Source organism: Mesoplodon bidens (assembly GCF_964165515.1).
Source record: "Mesoplodon bidens genome assembly, chromosome: 3".
Classification (NCBI taxonomy): domain Eukaryota; kingdom Metazoa; phylum Chordata; class Mammalia; order Artiodactyla; family Ziphiidae; genus Mesoplodon; species Mesoplodon bidens.
Window position 1 is genome coordinate 91,092,417 of NC_138178.1, and position 16,117 is coordinate 91,108,533.

The following is a 16,117-nucleotide window of genomic DNA, read 5'->3' on the forward strand; positions in this document are numbered from 1 at the left end:
TATTTATTTATCCCCTACCTTGTGACGGTGTGTAAGTGCTAGGGATATAACCAGAAACATCTATGTATTTGTATATTGTGTTTTTTCATATAGTAATTATAACATAAGAATTTTCCTATGTTCTTAGAGACAATGACCATTTTATGTCTACATAATATTTCATTGTATAGAAATACTCTTATTTAATTTACTATGCTCTCATTTTTTGACATTAAGGCTGTTTTCAATTTTTCCTATTATAAATAATAATCTTGAGTATATTTGAACATAAAATTTTTGTGCTTGTTTCAGATTATTTCCTTAGTACAGATAGGTTCCTGGATATAAAATTCCTGGGTCTGGGGTTATATGCATTTTGAAGGTTCTTGATATAAGGCTAGATTGCTTTCCAGGAGGGTTACACCATTCTTTTCTGTAAGTCCCAGCTTCTATGCACACTGACCAGCTCTGTGCTTGAGGATGAATCTTTTTAAAAATCATTGCTGATTTGATAGGTGATATATGGCATCTAATTACTATTTTAATTTGCATTTCTTTATTGCTAATGATTTATATATTTTTATGTGTCAGACATTTATATTTCCTTGTTTGTAAAATGGTTATTTCTTTTGTCCATTTATCTTTTACAGTCAGTATTTTGGGCTTTTGTATTGATATGAGCTCTTTGTTGAAGGCATTAATTGTTAGGTTGTCATCTGTTATTGATTTTTCCCCTTGTTCATTACTACCTTTCAATTTTCTTTGTTTGAATGGAAGTTTTTATTTTTATGTGGACCAATCTTTCTTTTTTTCCCTTTGTGACGTTTTCCCATTGCTCTTAAACTTAGAAAATCCTTCTTACTGTGGATAGAGTTAAAAATTAATTTTCTTTCTCAGAATTATGTAATCCTTAGTTTAGTATTTCTCTCTCTCAAGGAGAAAAATGTACTCTCTTATATTTCAGATCCCAAACTGATCTTCCAGGCTAGCCTTGCAAATGCTCAGATACTGATTCCCAGCAACCAGGCCAGTGTAAGCAGTATGCTATTAGAAGGACATACCCTCCTGGCCCTTGCTACCACAATGTATGCCCCTGGGGGCGTCAGCCAGGTATGGACAGCACTTTGACCTGTTATGGCAAAATAGGACTGATTTTAAATTTAGAAGAAATATTGGTGGATTTTCTAGGTCTCAGTTGATATTAAAATATAACCACTTACAAGTATTTCATTAGATTAAAGAGCATAAAACAAGGGTGAATTTTTAAACTTTATATCATATCCTCTTAAGTTGAAAGGAGACTGCTATAGTCAGCCCTCCATATTCGGGGGTTCTGCATCCACAGATATGGAGGGCTGACTGTACTACAGCATTTTATATGAGGGACTTGAACATCCTCGGATTTTGGCATCTGGGGGGGTCTTGGAACCAATCCCCTGTGGATACCAAGGGGCGACTGAATGTTGTATAGCGATTTTTTTCCCGTTTATTTGTTCTCTAATACTCCAGGTTTGTTTTCAGGATAGAATCAAGATCTAATTGCTCCTTGGAGTAAGTATACTTTAAATCTGTGACTTGGGAATTATTCTCTGTTATTTGACCTCTTTGGGAGTTAAAAAGGAAATCATAATTTTTAGCTACCCTTAAAAACTCTTTTGAGTAATCCAGTGAAAAGTTGCCCGTCTCTGCTTTTTTGAAAGTATAGTGTGGCTGGTTAGAGGGAACTTAAGAATTCTGTTAAACATCTAATCTGCAACAGTTTGTTACTGATGCTAGCTTAATTTAATACCACCTCTTTTAGATTGTTGCAGTATACCTTAACTTCATGGTTATTTATTCTTCCTGTTTTTGATCACCTGTCAGAAATCAGTCAGAATAACTTGAGACCTGAGAGGAAAGGACCTAAGAGTCATCTAGTCTAGTAGGTTTTTTTCTTGTAAAATATTCACTATTTAATATCTGAAATTTTTAAATATTGTAGTAGAGCCTTTTTTCAAACAGCTTTTCCTTATGCAGTTTGAAAACCACTGATCTAGCTGAACTTTCTAATTCTGTAGATGGGGAAACTGAAGCCTGCCTGATATTAAATATCTAGACCAAGGTCATACAGCTAGTTTGTCTTAAAACCAGAACTAGAACTATTGGCTACTGACTCCTTGTCCAGTGCTGTTTTCACTACCACCTATTATATCAAGCTAATCTTGTTTCACAGGCTACTTATGAAAAAAGGACTTAACTTTGGAGAAGAGAAAAACATTATTCTATACCATGTTATCTTTTTATTTAGGTTGTTCAGAAGGAAGAAAATGAGAACTGTGTGAAGAAAGTAGATCCCCAGCTACTGAAGATGGCATTAACTCCTTACCCCAAGCTTAAAACTGCTCTCTTCCCACAGTACACTGCCCCTAGTGTCCTGCCACCAGATATTACACTCTACCACCTGATTCAGGTACAGTATTTAGGAGTATCAGTCAGCGTTCAGCCAGGAAAACAGGAACCACTCTGGGTCTTCCAAATGGAGGACATTTAATATAGGGAATTACTTACACAGAATGATAGCAAAATGGAGAAACCAAATGTGTGATGATGAGACAACCCAAAAATTAACAAAGAAGGAAGCAGTCAACACCCCCTAAGGCTGCAAGAAAGTGGTGTTGTCTGAACCCAACAGCTGGAGCCTCTCTGGGAGCTAAAATCACAACCGGACTACCTACTGGGAGCTGGGACAAGAGGGTAGGGCTGGAACCATGCAGGAGATGCCCTAGAAAACAAAGAAGGGGAAAATATCTTGGTTTCTCCCCTCTTGCCACCTTTAATCTCCCATGTTTTCTCTCATGACTAAACCTATCTGGTAGCCAGAAGGCAAATGAGTTTGGGAAATGCACTTCTCTGCAATTCAGGGCAGAACATGGGAAAGGTAGAAATGGATCTGAGAGCAGACAGATAGTTGGCCAGCATACTTGTCTGCTACTTTCACTGAAAGCGGCTTCATTCTACCACTGATAATTTCTGTCTCTTCTCAGTGAATAGGGCTGTTTATTTAAGTCACCTTTAGGACAAAGACCTCTTTAAGAACGTGAGAGACTTCCCTGGTGGTCCAGTGGTTAAGAATCCGCCTTCCAATGCAGGAGATGCGGGTTTGATCCCTGGTCAGGGAACTAAGATCCCACATGCCACACGGTCAGCTAAGCCTGCGTCACGCAACTACAGAGCCCGTGCGCCTCAAGTAGAGAGAAGCCCCAACTAGAGAGCCCACGTGCCCAACCAAGACCTGATGCTGCCAAAAACAATAAATTAAAAAAAAAATGTGAGAGAGCTATGAACCCTCTATCCAGAAAAGTTGCACATAATTTTGCTTCTATTTCAGAGGAATTCACAGATTCCCTGAAACCTATCCAGGGATCCTCAATTAAGGACACCTTCTTTTGCTCATTTCTCATCTCAAAAGGCTTTTGCTTTTTTTTCCTGGGTACAAATATTCCTACAGTGTCTTCAGTTCAATCTAAACTCTATAATCCTATGAAGGTACAAAACCTCTCTTACTCTAATGTAAAATTTTATAGGGTACAGACTGGTGCTACTTAAAAATGTGGTCCCCAGGCAGGTGCCAGTCCATGAACTGCTTGTTGCTGGTATGTGTCAGCAGGGCTGGGTTTTTTTTTTTTTGGTTTGTTTGTTTGTTTTGTTTTTATGTAGCAAGACTTTCTCAAAGAAGGAAGCAGTAAGCTAGATTTATATTTATCACAAGCTTCTTATCTCATTGCAGATCAGCACTTTGAGTAACATTGGTATATAAACTAGATATAAGTAGATTATATAAAAACATAGTTTTACTACCTAAAGTGGATTCAATCAGCCTAAAACATAAGAGGTTTCAGGTTGTTCTTTGTTCTGTTTTCAGGTTGACTGATGCAATTATTTAGTCCTGTTATTTTAGGAAGAGTATTCCTTCCTTAATAGACCACAAGATTCTTCTCCCTTAATTTAAAATTAAAGCTGCTTTGGAATTCCATGGCAGTCCAGTGGTTAGGACTTGGCACTTTCACTGCCATGGCCCAGGTTCAATCCCTGGTCTGGGAACTAAGAATTAATAAGTCAATACATACATACATGCATACATAAATACATAAATAAAATTAAAGCTGCTCTTTTCTTAGCCATCCAGATCTTGGCCTAAGAGTTCTCTTGTCTCATATCCCTCCCACCATCTATTTACTGTCTTTGCTAAACCTTTGGCCTACAGATTTCAAAACACCCAGCGCTCCTTGCTCTCAAACCTTTTCTGACTGACCTGATCTTAGTTGGCTGTTTTTTCTTTGCTGTTGTTATTGATGGTTTGGTCATCACATTCCTTTAACCCTTGATCTAGTTGTCTCACTCTTTCCTGACCTGCCTCAGCACACCTTGTTGTATTTACGTGGTAACATTTTCTAACCTCTTAGTCCTCTTGCCTTTTGATTCCAAAGGACTTGTAAAGCCATTTTTACATTATAATTGATGCTGGTTCTACCAAAAGAGAGTATACTTTGCAGACATAGTTTGAAGTGCGTAGAGTCTTCAAAAGGAACCTAGCCAGTTCTATTTTTATTAATGTAGAAAAATGTCTCATATGCTTGTGTTCAAAGAATTTATGTCTAGAAAGATAAAAGTTTTTAATTGCCCTGAAGAAGGGAAGCAGACTGCCTGTGAAGCTCTTTCATATGATTTTGTTTACTTCACTTTAGAATCAATTAACTTTTAACTCTGATTTGACTCTTCCCCTTTTTCAGTCATTATTGCCCTTTGATCCTAGCAGATTGTTTGGCTGGCAGTCTGCCAACACACTGACTATAGGAGGTAAGTCATTATGGATTCTTCTTGCTTTAGAAGCATTTCAGCAGTGTTGACAGAAGTTCATTTATGTAAAGCCAACCTAGTTTCCCCCCTGCTTTCTATTTTAAAAATAAAGGCACATTCCACTGGAAAACATTTTCTTTTTTTTTAATCGAAATATCGTTGATTTACAGTATTATGTTAGTTTCAGGTGTACAGCACAGTGATTCAGTTGTATATATATTCTTTCTCTGATTCTTTTCCCTTATAGGTTATTACAAAACATTGAATATAGTGCCCTGTGCTATACAGTAGGTCATTGTTGGTTATCCGTTTTATATATAATAGTGTGTATATTGTTAATCCCAACCTCCTAACTTATCCCTCCCCACCCTTTCCCCTTTGATAACCATAAGTTTGTTTTCTGTGTCTGTGAGTCTCTTTCTGTCTTGTAAATAAGTTCATTTGTATCATTTGTTTAGATTCCACATATAAGCTATATCATATGATATTTGTCTTTGTCTGACTTATTTCACTTAGTATGATAATCCCTAGGTCCATCCCTGTTGCTGCAGATGGCATTATTTCATTCTTTTTTATGGCTCAATATATATATATATATATATATATCACATTTTCTTTATTCATTTATCTGCTGATGGACACCTAGGTTGCTTCCATGTCTTGGCTATTGTAAATAGTGATGCAGTGAACTTTGGGGTGCTTGTATCTTTTCTGATTATAGTTTTCTCCGGATATATGCCCAGGAGTGGGATTGCTGGATCTTTTTTTTTTCCCCACTTATATTTATCCTTTATTCTCATAAATAATATCAAGACACTCTCTATGTTGAATCAGCTATGGAGAATATTAAAAAACAAACACAAAGCTGTCACTGGATGTATGATGCCCTTCCTTAGATTGGCTTTTACATTCTGAAACATATATAGAAGAGTGTATATAATGTAAATGTATGGTAAAAATAATAAAATGAACAGCAGTATACCCTCCACCCGGCCTTTTTTTTTTTTTTTTTTTTTTAATTTGTGGTATAGTTGATTTACAATGTTGTGTTAGTTTTGGGTGTACAGCAAAGTAAATCTATTATACATATACATATATCCACTCTTCCTTAGATTATTTTCCCACATAGGCCATTACAGAGTATTGAGTGGAGTTCCCTGTGCTATACAGTAGGTCCTTATTAGTTATCTATTTTATATATAGTAGTGAGTATATGTCAATCCCAATCTTATGATTTATCCCTCCCCCCCTCCCCTGCCAGTTACCCCCTGGTAACCATAAGTTTGTTTTCTACATCTGTAACTCTATTTCTGTTTTGTAGATAAGTTCACTTTTACCCTTTTTTTAAGATTCTACATTTAAGCAATATCATATGATATTTGTCTTTCTCTGTCTGACTTACTTCACTCAGTATGACAATCTCTGGGTCCATCCATGTTGCTGCAAATGGCATTATTTCATTCTTTTTTATGGCTGAGTAATATTCCATTATATATATATGTACCACATCTTCTTTATCCAGTCCTCTGTTGATGGACATTTAGGTTGCTTCCATGTCCTGGCTATTGTAAATAGTGCTGCAGTGACCATTGGGGGTGCATGTATCTTTCTGAATTATGGCTTTCTCTGGATATATGCCCAGGAGTGGGATTGCTGGATCATATGGTAGCTCTATTTTTAGTTTTTTAAGGAACCTCCATACTGTTTTCCATAGTGGCTGTACTAATTTACATTCTCCCCAACAGTGTAGAAGGGTTCCTTTTTCTCCACACCCTCTCCAGCATTTATTATTTTTAGACTTTTTATGATGGCCATTCTGACCATAGTAAGGTGATACCTCATGGTAGTTTTGATGGAAAACATCTTCTAGGAAGCTGAATTGAAAACATACTGTGAGTTAAAAGTCATTGTATGAGGTCACTATTGCTTTACCTGCTGGGGAATGTAATATAGACCTTCTGCTTAAATTTCTCCCTTTCCAAAAATCCTTGTTCACTTGCACTATAGTATTATAAAGGTTAAGAGCATAGGTGTTGGCATTAGACAAAACCTGGCTCTACCATGTAATAGCTGTATGACCTTGGGCAACTGATTTAACTTCTCTTCAGTTTTCTATAAAATAAGGTAAGTGACAGTGTCCACCTCACATGTTACATGAGAATGAAAGGAGACAAGGCATTTAAAAAGCTCTTGCAGTTCCTAACACATGGTAAGCACCAGATGCGCACACACTGCCATCCTCTCTAGACCATAAAACTTCCCCTGATTTTTTTTTGTGCTGTTCTTAAACTCTGCTTTTTCTATTTCTTTTTTACTTATTCATTTTGAATTAGCCTTTAATATCATATTACCTGTGGTGCCTCTGCCTATATTACTCTAAAGGAGGCTTCAAATTAGTACTTTTCACATAATATATACCTTGTAATATATACCCTGTAAATATTTATTGACTTATGTAAAAGTGCATTTTCTAATGTGTCAGTTTTATAAGTTCAAATTTCAATATATTGAATTTACCTAGTGCCTAGTGCAGTGCCGGGCCTATAATAGATATTCAATCGATATTTGTTCAGTGCAGGATAAAGTAGTGCTTATTGCATTTTCAAGTGCAAATACTCATTCTAATCTCAGTGTGGTTACTGGAGAGTAGACAGAATCCCCTGTACTGTTCTAATGGCTCCAACTCCATCAGTTAGCCAGAGTCCTGAGGCCCTGGTGGAGATGGAGCACTCTCCTGGGTACACAGAGGAAGTTGAAGGCATGTTCCCTGCCTGATTTTTAGACGTTTAAAACATATTTGAGGAAATAAAGCACAAATTAAATGAAACAATTATCATGAAGACATAATATGGATTTTTAAAATTGGAGAGTTGTATTTAATTAGAATGTTGACTTCTTTTATCATATGGTTTTACCACTGAAAGTAGCCACAAGGCAACTGCGTGGTGATTTGGCTTCAGCAGGCCAGAGAAAAATTTCTCTTCAGGTAGAATTTTCTCTTATACAAAATCTCCATACTAGCCACCAAACCACTAAAAAATCAGGGTCTTATTTGAATAAAAACTCAAATTTGTTCATTCAGCTTTATATGAACTCAGCAAATATTGAATGAATGAATGGCTTTATATGTAATTGTAAGTTACCAGAGTCACTCTGATCTTACAAAGAATACGGATAAGGTGTGTGACAGTTTTTTAATCTCAAAGGAGGTATACTTTTAAGTAATAGCTTTGTAAGATGACAGACTCCTCTAAAGTCTTCAAGTCCTGTTGTTTTAATAAGAGCTAAGTCACAATATAAAAAGCCCTTGGAATTCCATGGGAGGGATACAACTTTATTTCAGAAATAAGCTTTGAACTTTGAAAATAAGAGCAGATGCACTGTTAACAGTTCAAAATGTTGTTTTGTCTCATTTTTTTAATAGGTAGTAAGCAGTTAAGAAGCAGTTAACTGTTCCTATCAAGCCCTAACTTTATTTCATACCAACTTTTCACATCCAAGTATCTTTTGACTTCATATTTTTCTAAAAAGATTAAAAAAAATTTTTTTCTGCTTTTTTCGTGGGCACAGAGGAACTTTGAACTACTCTGCTGGTCTTGGAAAGTTGGTACCATGATGTAGATAATAAGGTGCTCTATGAATCCAAAGTCAGAAATTACAGGTAGTGATAAGAAAAGTTTATTAGGAGGGTATTAATATGGAGAAAAGGATGTTCTTCTCAAAGTATTTGTTGGAGAAAGGTACAGTGAGTTGGCCTTGGTGCATAGAGGATTCGTATAAATATGAGCTGCATGAATGAATTAAAACGCTACACTTGCAAATCATTAGCAGAGATTTTGTAGTTAAAGGGTTATTGCCGCTGTGAACTTAATGGATCATCAGATACAAAATTAAAGCATCTAAAATAACAAGTTCAGTAGGGGAAAAGCATACTTTATAAGTTTTTATGCAGCTTCTCAGGTACACATTTTTGTATAAAATGAGGGCTACCTCCACACATTAAAATAAAATTATTACATCTTGGTGGTTCAAAGTGATACACAGTGGTACAAAATGATTATAGCAACCAGTTTTCTTTTACCATTGCAGAGTAAAGTTTTCCACATGCAGATCTCAAATTAATCATGGTGAGGTACAGAGGATTAATACTGCTTCACTTTCCCCCCAGATGCAGCGAGTCAGCTCCCACATTTCTCTAGCCCTGACCTGGTTAATAAATATGCTATAGTAGAACGTCTGAATTTTGCTTATTATTTATATCATGGACGACCGTCGTTTGCGTTTGGTACTTTTCTGGTTCAGGAATTAACGAAGAGCAAGACCCCCAAGCAGCTGTGAGTATTTAAAACATAATTTGTACTCTTAATAAAAGGCATATCTGTGTACTTTTACACATGCATATAAATGCATATAAAAAACCTATTGGAAACATACCACAGTTAGTAATTATATTTGACTGGGGAATTATGTATATATGTATTTTTTCATTTGTGCTTTTCTGTATATCCCAGGTTTTTGGCATTTTAGCTTGTCTTACTTTTGTGTTTTTTGTTTGTTTGTATTTCGGCCCGCGCCACGCAGCTTGCGGGATCTTAGTTCCCCCCACCAGGGATTGAACGCATGCCCCCTGCAGTGGAAGCATGGAGTCCTAACCACTGGACCGCCAGGGAATTCCCTTACTTCTGTTAATAGGAAAAAAGATTAAAATATATTTTAAATAAGATAATAAATATATCTGAAAACAATGTTTTTAAATAATGATCCAGGAGCTTGCCAAATGTTAGCAATTATTATAAAGAGGGAATTCTATAGTGAGATGTGAATTCTGTATTTAAGATCTTGGTCTTTTATAATTCACTTTTATAAAGCACAGAATTGGGAGGAGTATTTGATATAATCAGCAGCTAAATACAGATTTATTTTATTTATTGTTTTATAGTTAACAAAATAATGCATCTTTATGTTAAAATATTTAAGTAGGTCAGAAGGGTGAAAAATGAAAGAAGAAAGTCCCTCATTCTCTCATCTTCATTCTACATGGTATATAAACATGGTTAATTTCTTGTGCATCTTTCCTCGAAATTTTTCTATTCATGTAAAAGTACATATGTGAGTCGTTTAAAATAAAATGTATGTGCTTTATGATGTCAAATTTTAGGTGGCATTAATTTTCTTGGTAGTTTGTGTACATACTCAAAATTAATAAGATCATAAGGTGGCAGTCTTTCATAAGTTCTATTCCATGTTCCCTGAATAAAGTTGGAAGCAAAAATAATTTGGACTATGAGTAGGCATTTTAGGAGGAGGTAAAATATAAGGGGATAGGGGGCTATGGAGCCAGAAGGCGACTAAAATCTACCAAGAACCTAAATGAAAAAGGGAAGGGGGAGGAAGTCAAAAATCGCATGCATCTGATGCTCCAAGTATCACTGATGTAATTCAATCTGCTTTTCCTGGTGAGAAAAAATTTTCACGTGCTCATGTGATTTTGATTCCTTTCTTTTTCAGGATCCAGCAAGTAGGCAATGAAGCCTATGTTTTAGGGCTCTCCTCCTTCCACATACCTTCAATAGGAGCTGCCTGTGTTTGTTTCTTAGAACTGCTTGGCCTCGACAGCCTCAAGCTCAGAGTTGATATGAAAGTGGCCAATATAATTTTGAGCTACACGTGTAGAAATGAAGATGCTCAGTACAACTTTATCAGAGAGTCTCTAGGTACAGCACGTTTATGTCATTTGTTGAGAGGACAAGGGACTAATAGGTCTAAGGCATTGAATTGTGAGTGGTTGGGGAGGAAACAGTTATCTTCTGTTTCATCCTTTTTCTGCAGAATTTTTGCACTTTATGTCACTTTATTGGGCCCTTTAATGGGTTTCTGAAATGTCTCTGGGCCACACTCTTCAAACAGAACTGCCCAGTTCCCGACCTTTTCTCTTGACCATATTTTGTTGTTTATATTTCTTATAGCTGAAAAACTATCTAAACTGGCTATGGGTGAAAAGTCAACCATAGAAGAATTGCTTGTTCTCTTAGAAGAAGGTATATGGGACAGCATTCAGCAGCAGGAAATAAAGAGGTTTGTGAGTTGCGATCCCAGCCTCTTTTCTAGCAAGCTTTATTGTTCCAGTCTGTGTTTGCCTAGTCTTTCTTCCAACACATGTTTTCACCAGACCTTATCTTCTTACTAGACCTTATTATCTTCTTACTCATCGAGCACAAAACAGATTTCAATTGCATCTTGCCATCAGTAAAAGAAGGGTGAAGATAATGATTCCCTCTTTACAGGTAGAGTTTCCAAGAGGTGGAGAAGAGCTTTGTCTCCTCTACTGTGCTGCTGGTCTGAGAAGTCTCTTAAGTGTTACATGTTGAAATCATTTCAGAAAGAGCGGGATAGATCTCACAAAATTTGACTCTAAGTGATGTCCTTGAGTTTTTTCTTGCTAATATATGTGAGTTGATAATGGAAGGTGAGGTGACCGTCTGTCCACAAAAGCCCCTCTCCTTATACATTTATGTCATCTTTCCTCTGTGCTATTCTCCACTGGGGCTGACCCGCTACCCTGACCCTGGGAATGCACCATTCTCATGTACCTCCTGTCACTGACTGTTCTCAGCAGGTACCCTCCCCTTAGCAAGAAAGCCCAGGCACCTGTCAGGGCTCTGATACTCTAAAGTGAATCATGCAAGAGAATTAAGCACTCAGACAATTTCTTGAGTGACTATTTTTCTCAATTCTCCTAAAGATGGTGCATAGCTGGTTTGATTGATACTTGGTTGATAAAAAAGAGGAATGAATTTTGCCAGTATGCTAAGAAAGTTATTGTACATTATGGGTGAAAGAGTCCTTTTTTTCCCAAAGCAGTCTAATAAGTATTTGGTATTTGTTGAAAGGCTTTTTAGAGAATATACTGTAGTTTATTTTTTACTAAGTTTCCAGTTTAAAGCTACATTTAACAAGTTTTTCCTCTTACCCCCCACCCCCACTCCCAATTATAGGTTATCCAGTGAATCCAGCAGCCAGTGGGCATTAGTGGTACAATTCTGCAGGCTCCACAATCTGAAACTGAGCACATCTTACCTTAGAGAATGTGCCAAAGCAAATGATTGGTTACAGTTTATTATTCACAGCCAACTCCATAATTACCACCCAGAGGAGGTAAGCCACCGATTGTTGCCAGTTATTCAAGAAGAGAAATTGGAACACTTCTCAGAAGACAGTGTTCTTTCTGTTGTATATACATAGGCTTTTGTTTGCTATGATACTATTATTTTTACTAAGATTTCAGTGGGTTGGCTTCAGAGCACTAGTCATTACTACTAAAGAGCTGAAGGAAGAGTTTTTGTGACTCCAGATTGAATATGGAAACTCACTCAAACAACAATTATATAAAATTATATGGTCACCTCTGACGCAGTTCAGGGTGAGAAAGAAAAATTTTGCCTATGCTTTTCTCCAACATTTTCAGCTCCAGCTGAAATTGGAAGTTGGTTGTCTTTTTTGATCATCAATCATCTAATATGTTTTCTAGGTGAAATCTCTTCTCCAGTATTTCAGCCCTGTTCTTCAAGACCACTTAAGACTGGCTTTTGAGAACTTGCCCTCAGTGTCCAAGTCTAGAATGGACAGTGATCAAGTCTGCAACAAGTCCCCGCAGGAACTCCAAAGAAACAAAGTAGAGACGACTGATTTCTTTGAAATTCTGCTTCAGTGCTCAGAGGTGCCAAACTCCTGGTGCTGGCTCCTGGCAGAAGCAGTGAAACAACAGGCCCCAATCCTTAGTGTCCTGGCCTCATGTGTCCAGGTGAGAATCTTGAGAAGCCTACATTAGGGGCTCAGAGGGCAGTAGAAAAAGTGGGAAGAGACAGGGAAGGCTGATAATCAGAGAGAATATGAGGTGATGACAGTGAGGCCCTAGCATGTGTTTCCAAGGTAACTGCCACTTTTTGTGCTTCCCCAGCTTAGGCTTCAGGCCATCTAGTGCATTTCCTTGTGCCTTAATGTTCAGTAACTTAAGTGATCAGAGCCTTGGCTTCCGGTTGGCAGTCATAGAGAAGGATGCTTTGGTGGACCGACCACCTCTGTGTCTTGAGCAGGGAAGGAGGGATGCTCCGAACAGTCCCTTGATCAGCAGTTCTGTAGAGGACAGTCTTGTTTTCTTATACTTAGTACTTCCCTGACCTCCACATATATCCCCTCGGTTTCTTGGCCTTTTGACCTACTATACTCTGCAGGACAGTTTATAACAGTCCCTTGGTTGTTCACTAGAGTTTGTTTCATGTTTGAAGGATTTTCAAGTCATTTTAACCAATTTAGTGAGGTGACTTGTTCTAAACAGGAAATATCCATCTGTAGTTGTAGCATTGCTGGAAGCTTCTGCAGTCAAGTAATCCATGTGCAGTCATTATCTTATTTTGAAAAGTTCTTATCCACTGGCAGGACGCCAGTGCTGTTCCTTGCCTCTGTGTTTGGATCATCACTTCTGTGGAGCACAGTGTTGCAGCTGAAGCAATGGGACACATTCAGGGCTCAATAGAGGGCCATACCTGGGACCTTGAGGACCTCTCAGTCATCTGGAGGACATTATTAACACGGCAGAAGAGCAAAACTCTCATCAGAGGTTTCCAGCTTTTCTTTAAGGTAGTGTTAGTTCATTTCTTTCCTCAGTTTAAAAGGGTTACTTCAGAATATCCCCCGTTGGCTTTTAAAGTTATTCCTATTTCTGGGATTTTTTTTTTAAGCCAACAACAGATAACGATATTAGATCTATCATTTATTTAGCAAAGTGCTTTATATATATTATTTTAGTCGATTCTAACAATAATCCTATAGAAAGTAATATTTTAGAAGAATGTTATGAAGTGATATTATCCTCATTTTACAGAGTGAGATACTAAGGCTCACAGAACTTAAGTAAGATGGCCAGGGTCTCAGAGTACTTTAGTAAGTGGTTTACTTACGGTTCAGACCCATAATCTCTAATTCTAGAACTCCTATCCTCTGACCAAAAAGCTCCCATCAGGGTGATGGAAATGTATGGATTAATGCCACAAACAAGCAGTAGGTTAACAGATCAGTGGAGTCCATTACCCAGGAGTGTATGTAGAGGTGTCTTAGCAGCATCTAATGGAACATCTGCTCATGTGTAGTGGACCAAGTATAGACTGGAGTATGGACTGTTGAGTAGGTGTACCTGGCCTGAGTATCTTTTTTCCAAAAGGAAATATAAATTTAATTTCCTTTCTTTTTAATATATATGATTTCATTCTACTACAAAGCTGTTATTAATAGTTTTGTTTTTTACTTTAACCTCTCTTATATTGGCATTACTCATTGAGAATATAGTATTGATTAAGTTTCAGGATTTTTAACTTCATTCAAACTCTTCTTCAAAGGAGTCCCCATTACTCTTTATGATGGAGATGTATGAACTGTGTATGTTCTTCAAGAATTATGAGGACGCCAAAGCTAAACTTCTGGAGTTCCAGAAGAGCCTTGAAACTGTAAGTTGGAATTATAGTGCTCTTTCTCGCTGATCTGAAATTGGCTAAAGTGGCCTCTTGTCTGCTCGTAGTCAGGATGCGGCAGCAGTTGAATAGCTGTTACCTGGCATAATGCAAACTGAATCATTTGTACTGTTCCAGAGATGGAGAGGCAGGACAGGAGTTGCAGGGACCTTGCTTACAGCACATCAGTTGCCATGGATGACAGAGAGGTTTCATCCAGTGTGCTAATGAACTCTGATCAGTATCCTGATGCTGCAGCCAAGCTCAGTGGGAAAGGGAATAATGGTATCCACTGTGGATGCTACAGAGGAGTGTGGTGGTACATGGGCCATGTTTCGCCAATCCAAATAACTCCAAGAGCATTGAGAGTGAAGGGTGTTTAATACTGCTTTATTCACTGTGACAAAAAATAATGGTTTTTTTCATCAACACTCCTTATGGTTTCTGTCCAAATGATTCTGAGCCTTATGGTCAATTTCAGGCTTTACCTGTTCTGATGCTTGTTTCAGACCTATTTACATGTGGAGCTAATTAACCCTATGGAAGAAAGAGGAAGCTGTAAAAAAGGAAAATATGCCTTAGTCCTGCTTGGGGTTTCAGCACTTTTGCCCTCTCTATCCCAAAAAAGCTTTATGATAAATGAGACAAAACCATATACTGATTTTACCCAACAAATACATCACAGTGGAACCTGTGTATATGATTTTCCTCTCAATCACATTCATCTTAACTGTAATGAAGATTTTAAAGTTTTATTGTTTGAAAATACTGAATCAGTTATTCAAATATGCCTGAAGTTCCTAAATCACAGAAAATAGGGAGATTCATTTCCTTCATCTGTCACTCTCCATGGTAGAGCCATACAGTATCTTCTTTTTTTTAATTATTTTAAAAAATTGTGATAAAATACATATAACATTTACCATCTTAACCTATTTATTTTCTTAAAGAAGCAGGCGTCTTTTTAAATTTTAATTTATTTTATTTATTTATTTTTGGCTGCATTGGGTCTTCGTTGCTGCACACGGGCTTTCTCTAGGTGCGGCGAGTGGGGGCTACTCTTCCTTGTGGTGCACAGGCTTCTCATTGCGGTGGCTTCTCTTGTTGCAGAGCATGGGCTGTAGGCTCGTGGGCTTCAGAAGTTGTGGCATGTGGGCTCAGTAGTTGTGGCTCGTGGGCTCTAGAGCGCAGGCTCAGTAGTTGTGGCACACGGGCTTAGTTGCTCAGCAGCATGTGGGATCTTCCTGGGCCAGGGCTCAAACCCGTTTTCCCTTGCATTGGCAGGCAGATTCTTAATCACTGCACCACCAGGGAAGCCCTATACCATCTTAACCATTTTTAAGTACATAGTTCAGTGGTATTAACTACATTCACATTGTTGTGCAACCATCAGCAGCACCATCCATCCCCATAGCTCTCTTTTCTTTTTTTTCCCCCATAACTCTCTTTTCATCTTGTAAAGCTGAAATTCTATAGCCATTAAACAATAATTCTCCACTCTCCCCTCCCACTAGCCCCTGTCAATCACCATTCTACTTTCTGTCTTTATGATTTTGACTAAATACCTCACAGAAGTGGAATCATACGTATTTTTCTTCTTGTGACTGGTTTATTTCACTTAACATAATGTCCTCAAGATTCGTCCATGTTGTAACATGTGTCAGAATTTCCTCCCTTTTTAGTGCTGAATAATATTCCATTGTATTTATATATCACATTTTGCCTATCCATTCATCCATCAATGGACATTTGGGTTGCTTCTATTTTTTAGTTTTTGCAAATAATACTGCTATGAACAT

At 37.5% G+C, this 16,117-nt stretch overlaps 1 protein-coding gene across 1 annotated transcript in view; it reads left to right on the forward strand.

Annotated features, from left to right (window-relative positions):
- The window catches only part of SPG11 (SPG11 vesicle trafficking associated, spatacsin), a 75,512-nt gene that overhangs the window by 30,310 nt on the left and 29,085 nt on the right, over positions 1-16,117 (forward strand). Inside the window, exons 18-27 of the mRNA XM_081229614.1 lie at positions 944-1,089; positions 2,267-2,428; positions 4,749-4,815; positions 8,984-9,149; positions 10,324-10,529; positions 10,782-10,890; positions 11,811-11,970; positions 12,344-12,616; positions 13,252-13,452; positions 14,208-14,315. Coding sequence (XP_081085740.1) covers positions 944-1,089; positions 2,267-2,428; positions 4,749-4,815; positions 8,984-9,149; positions 10,324-10,529; positions 10,782-10,890; positions 11,811-11,970; positions 12,344-12,616; positions 13,252-13,452; positions 14,208-14,315 — 1,598 coding nt within the window. The remainder of the gene's footprint in view (positions 1-943; positions 1,090-2,266; positions 2,429-4,748; positions 4,816-8,983; positions 9,150-10,323; positions 10,530-10,781; positions 10,891-11,810; positions 11,971-12,343; positions 12,617-13,251; positions 13,453-14,207; positions 14,316-16,117) is intronic.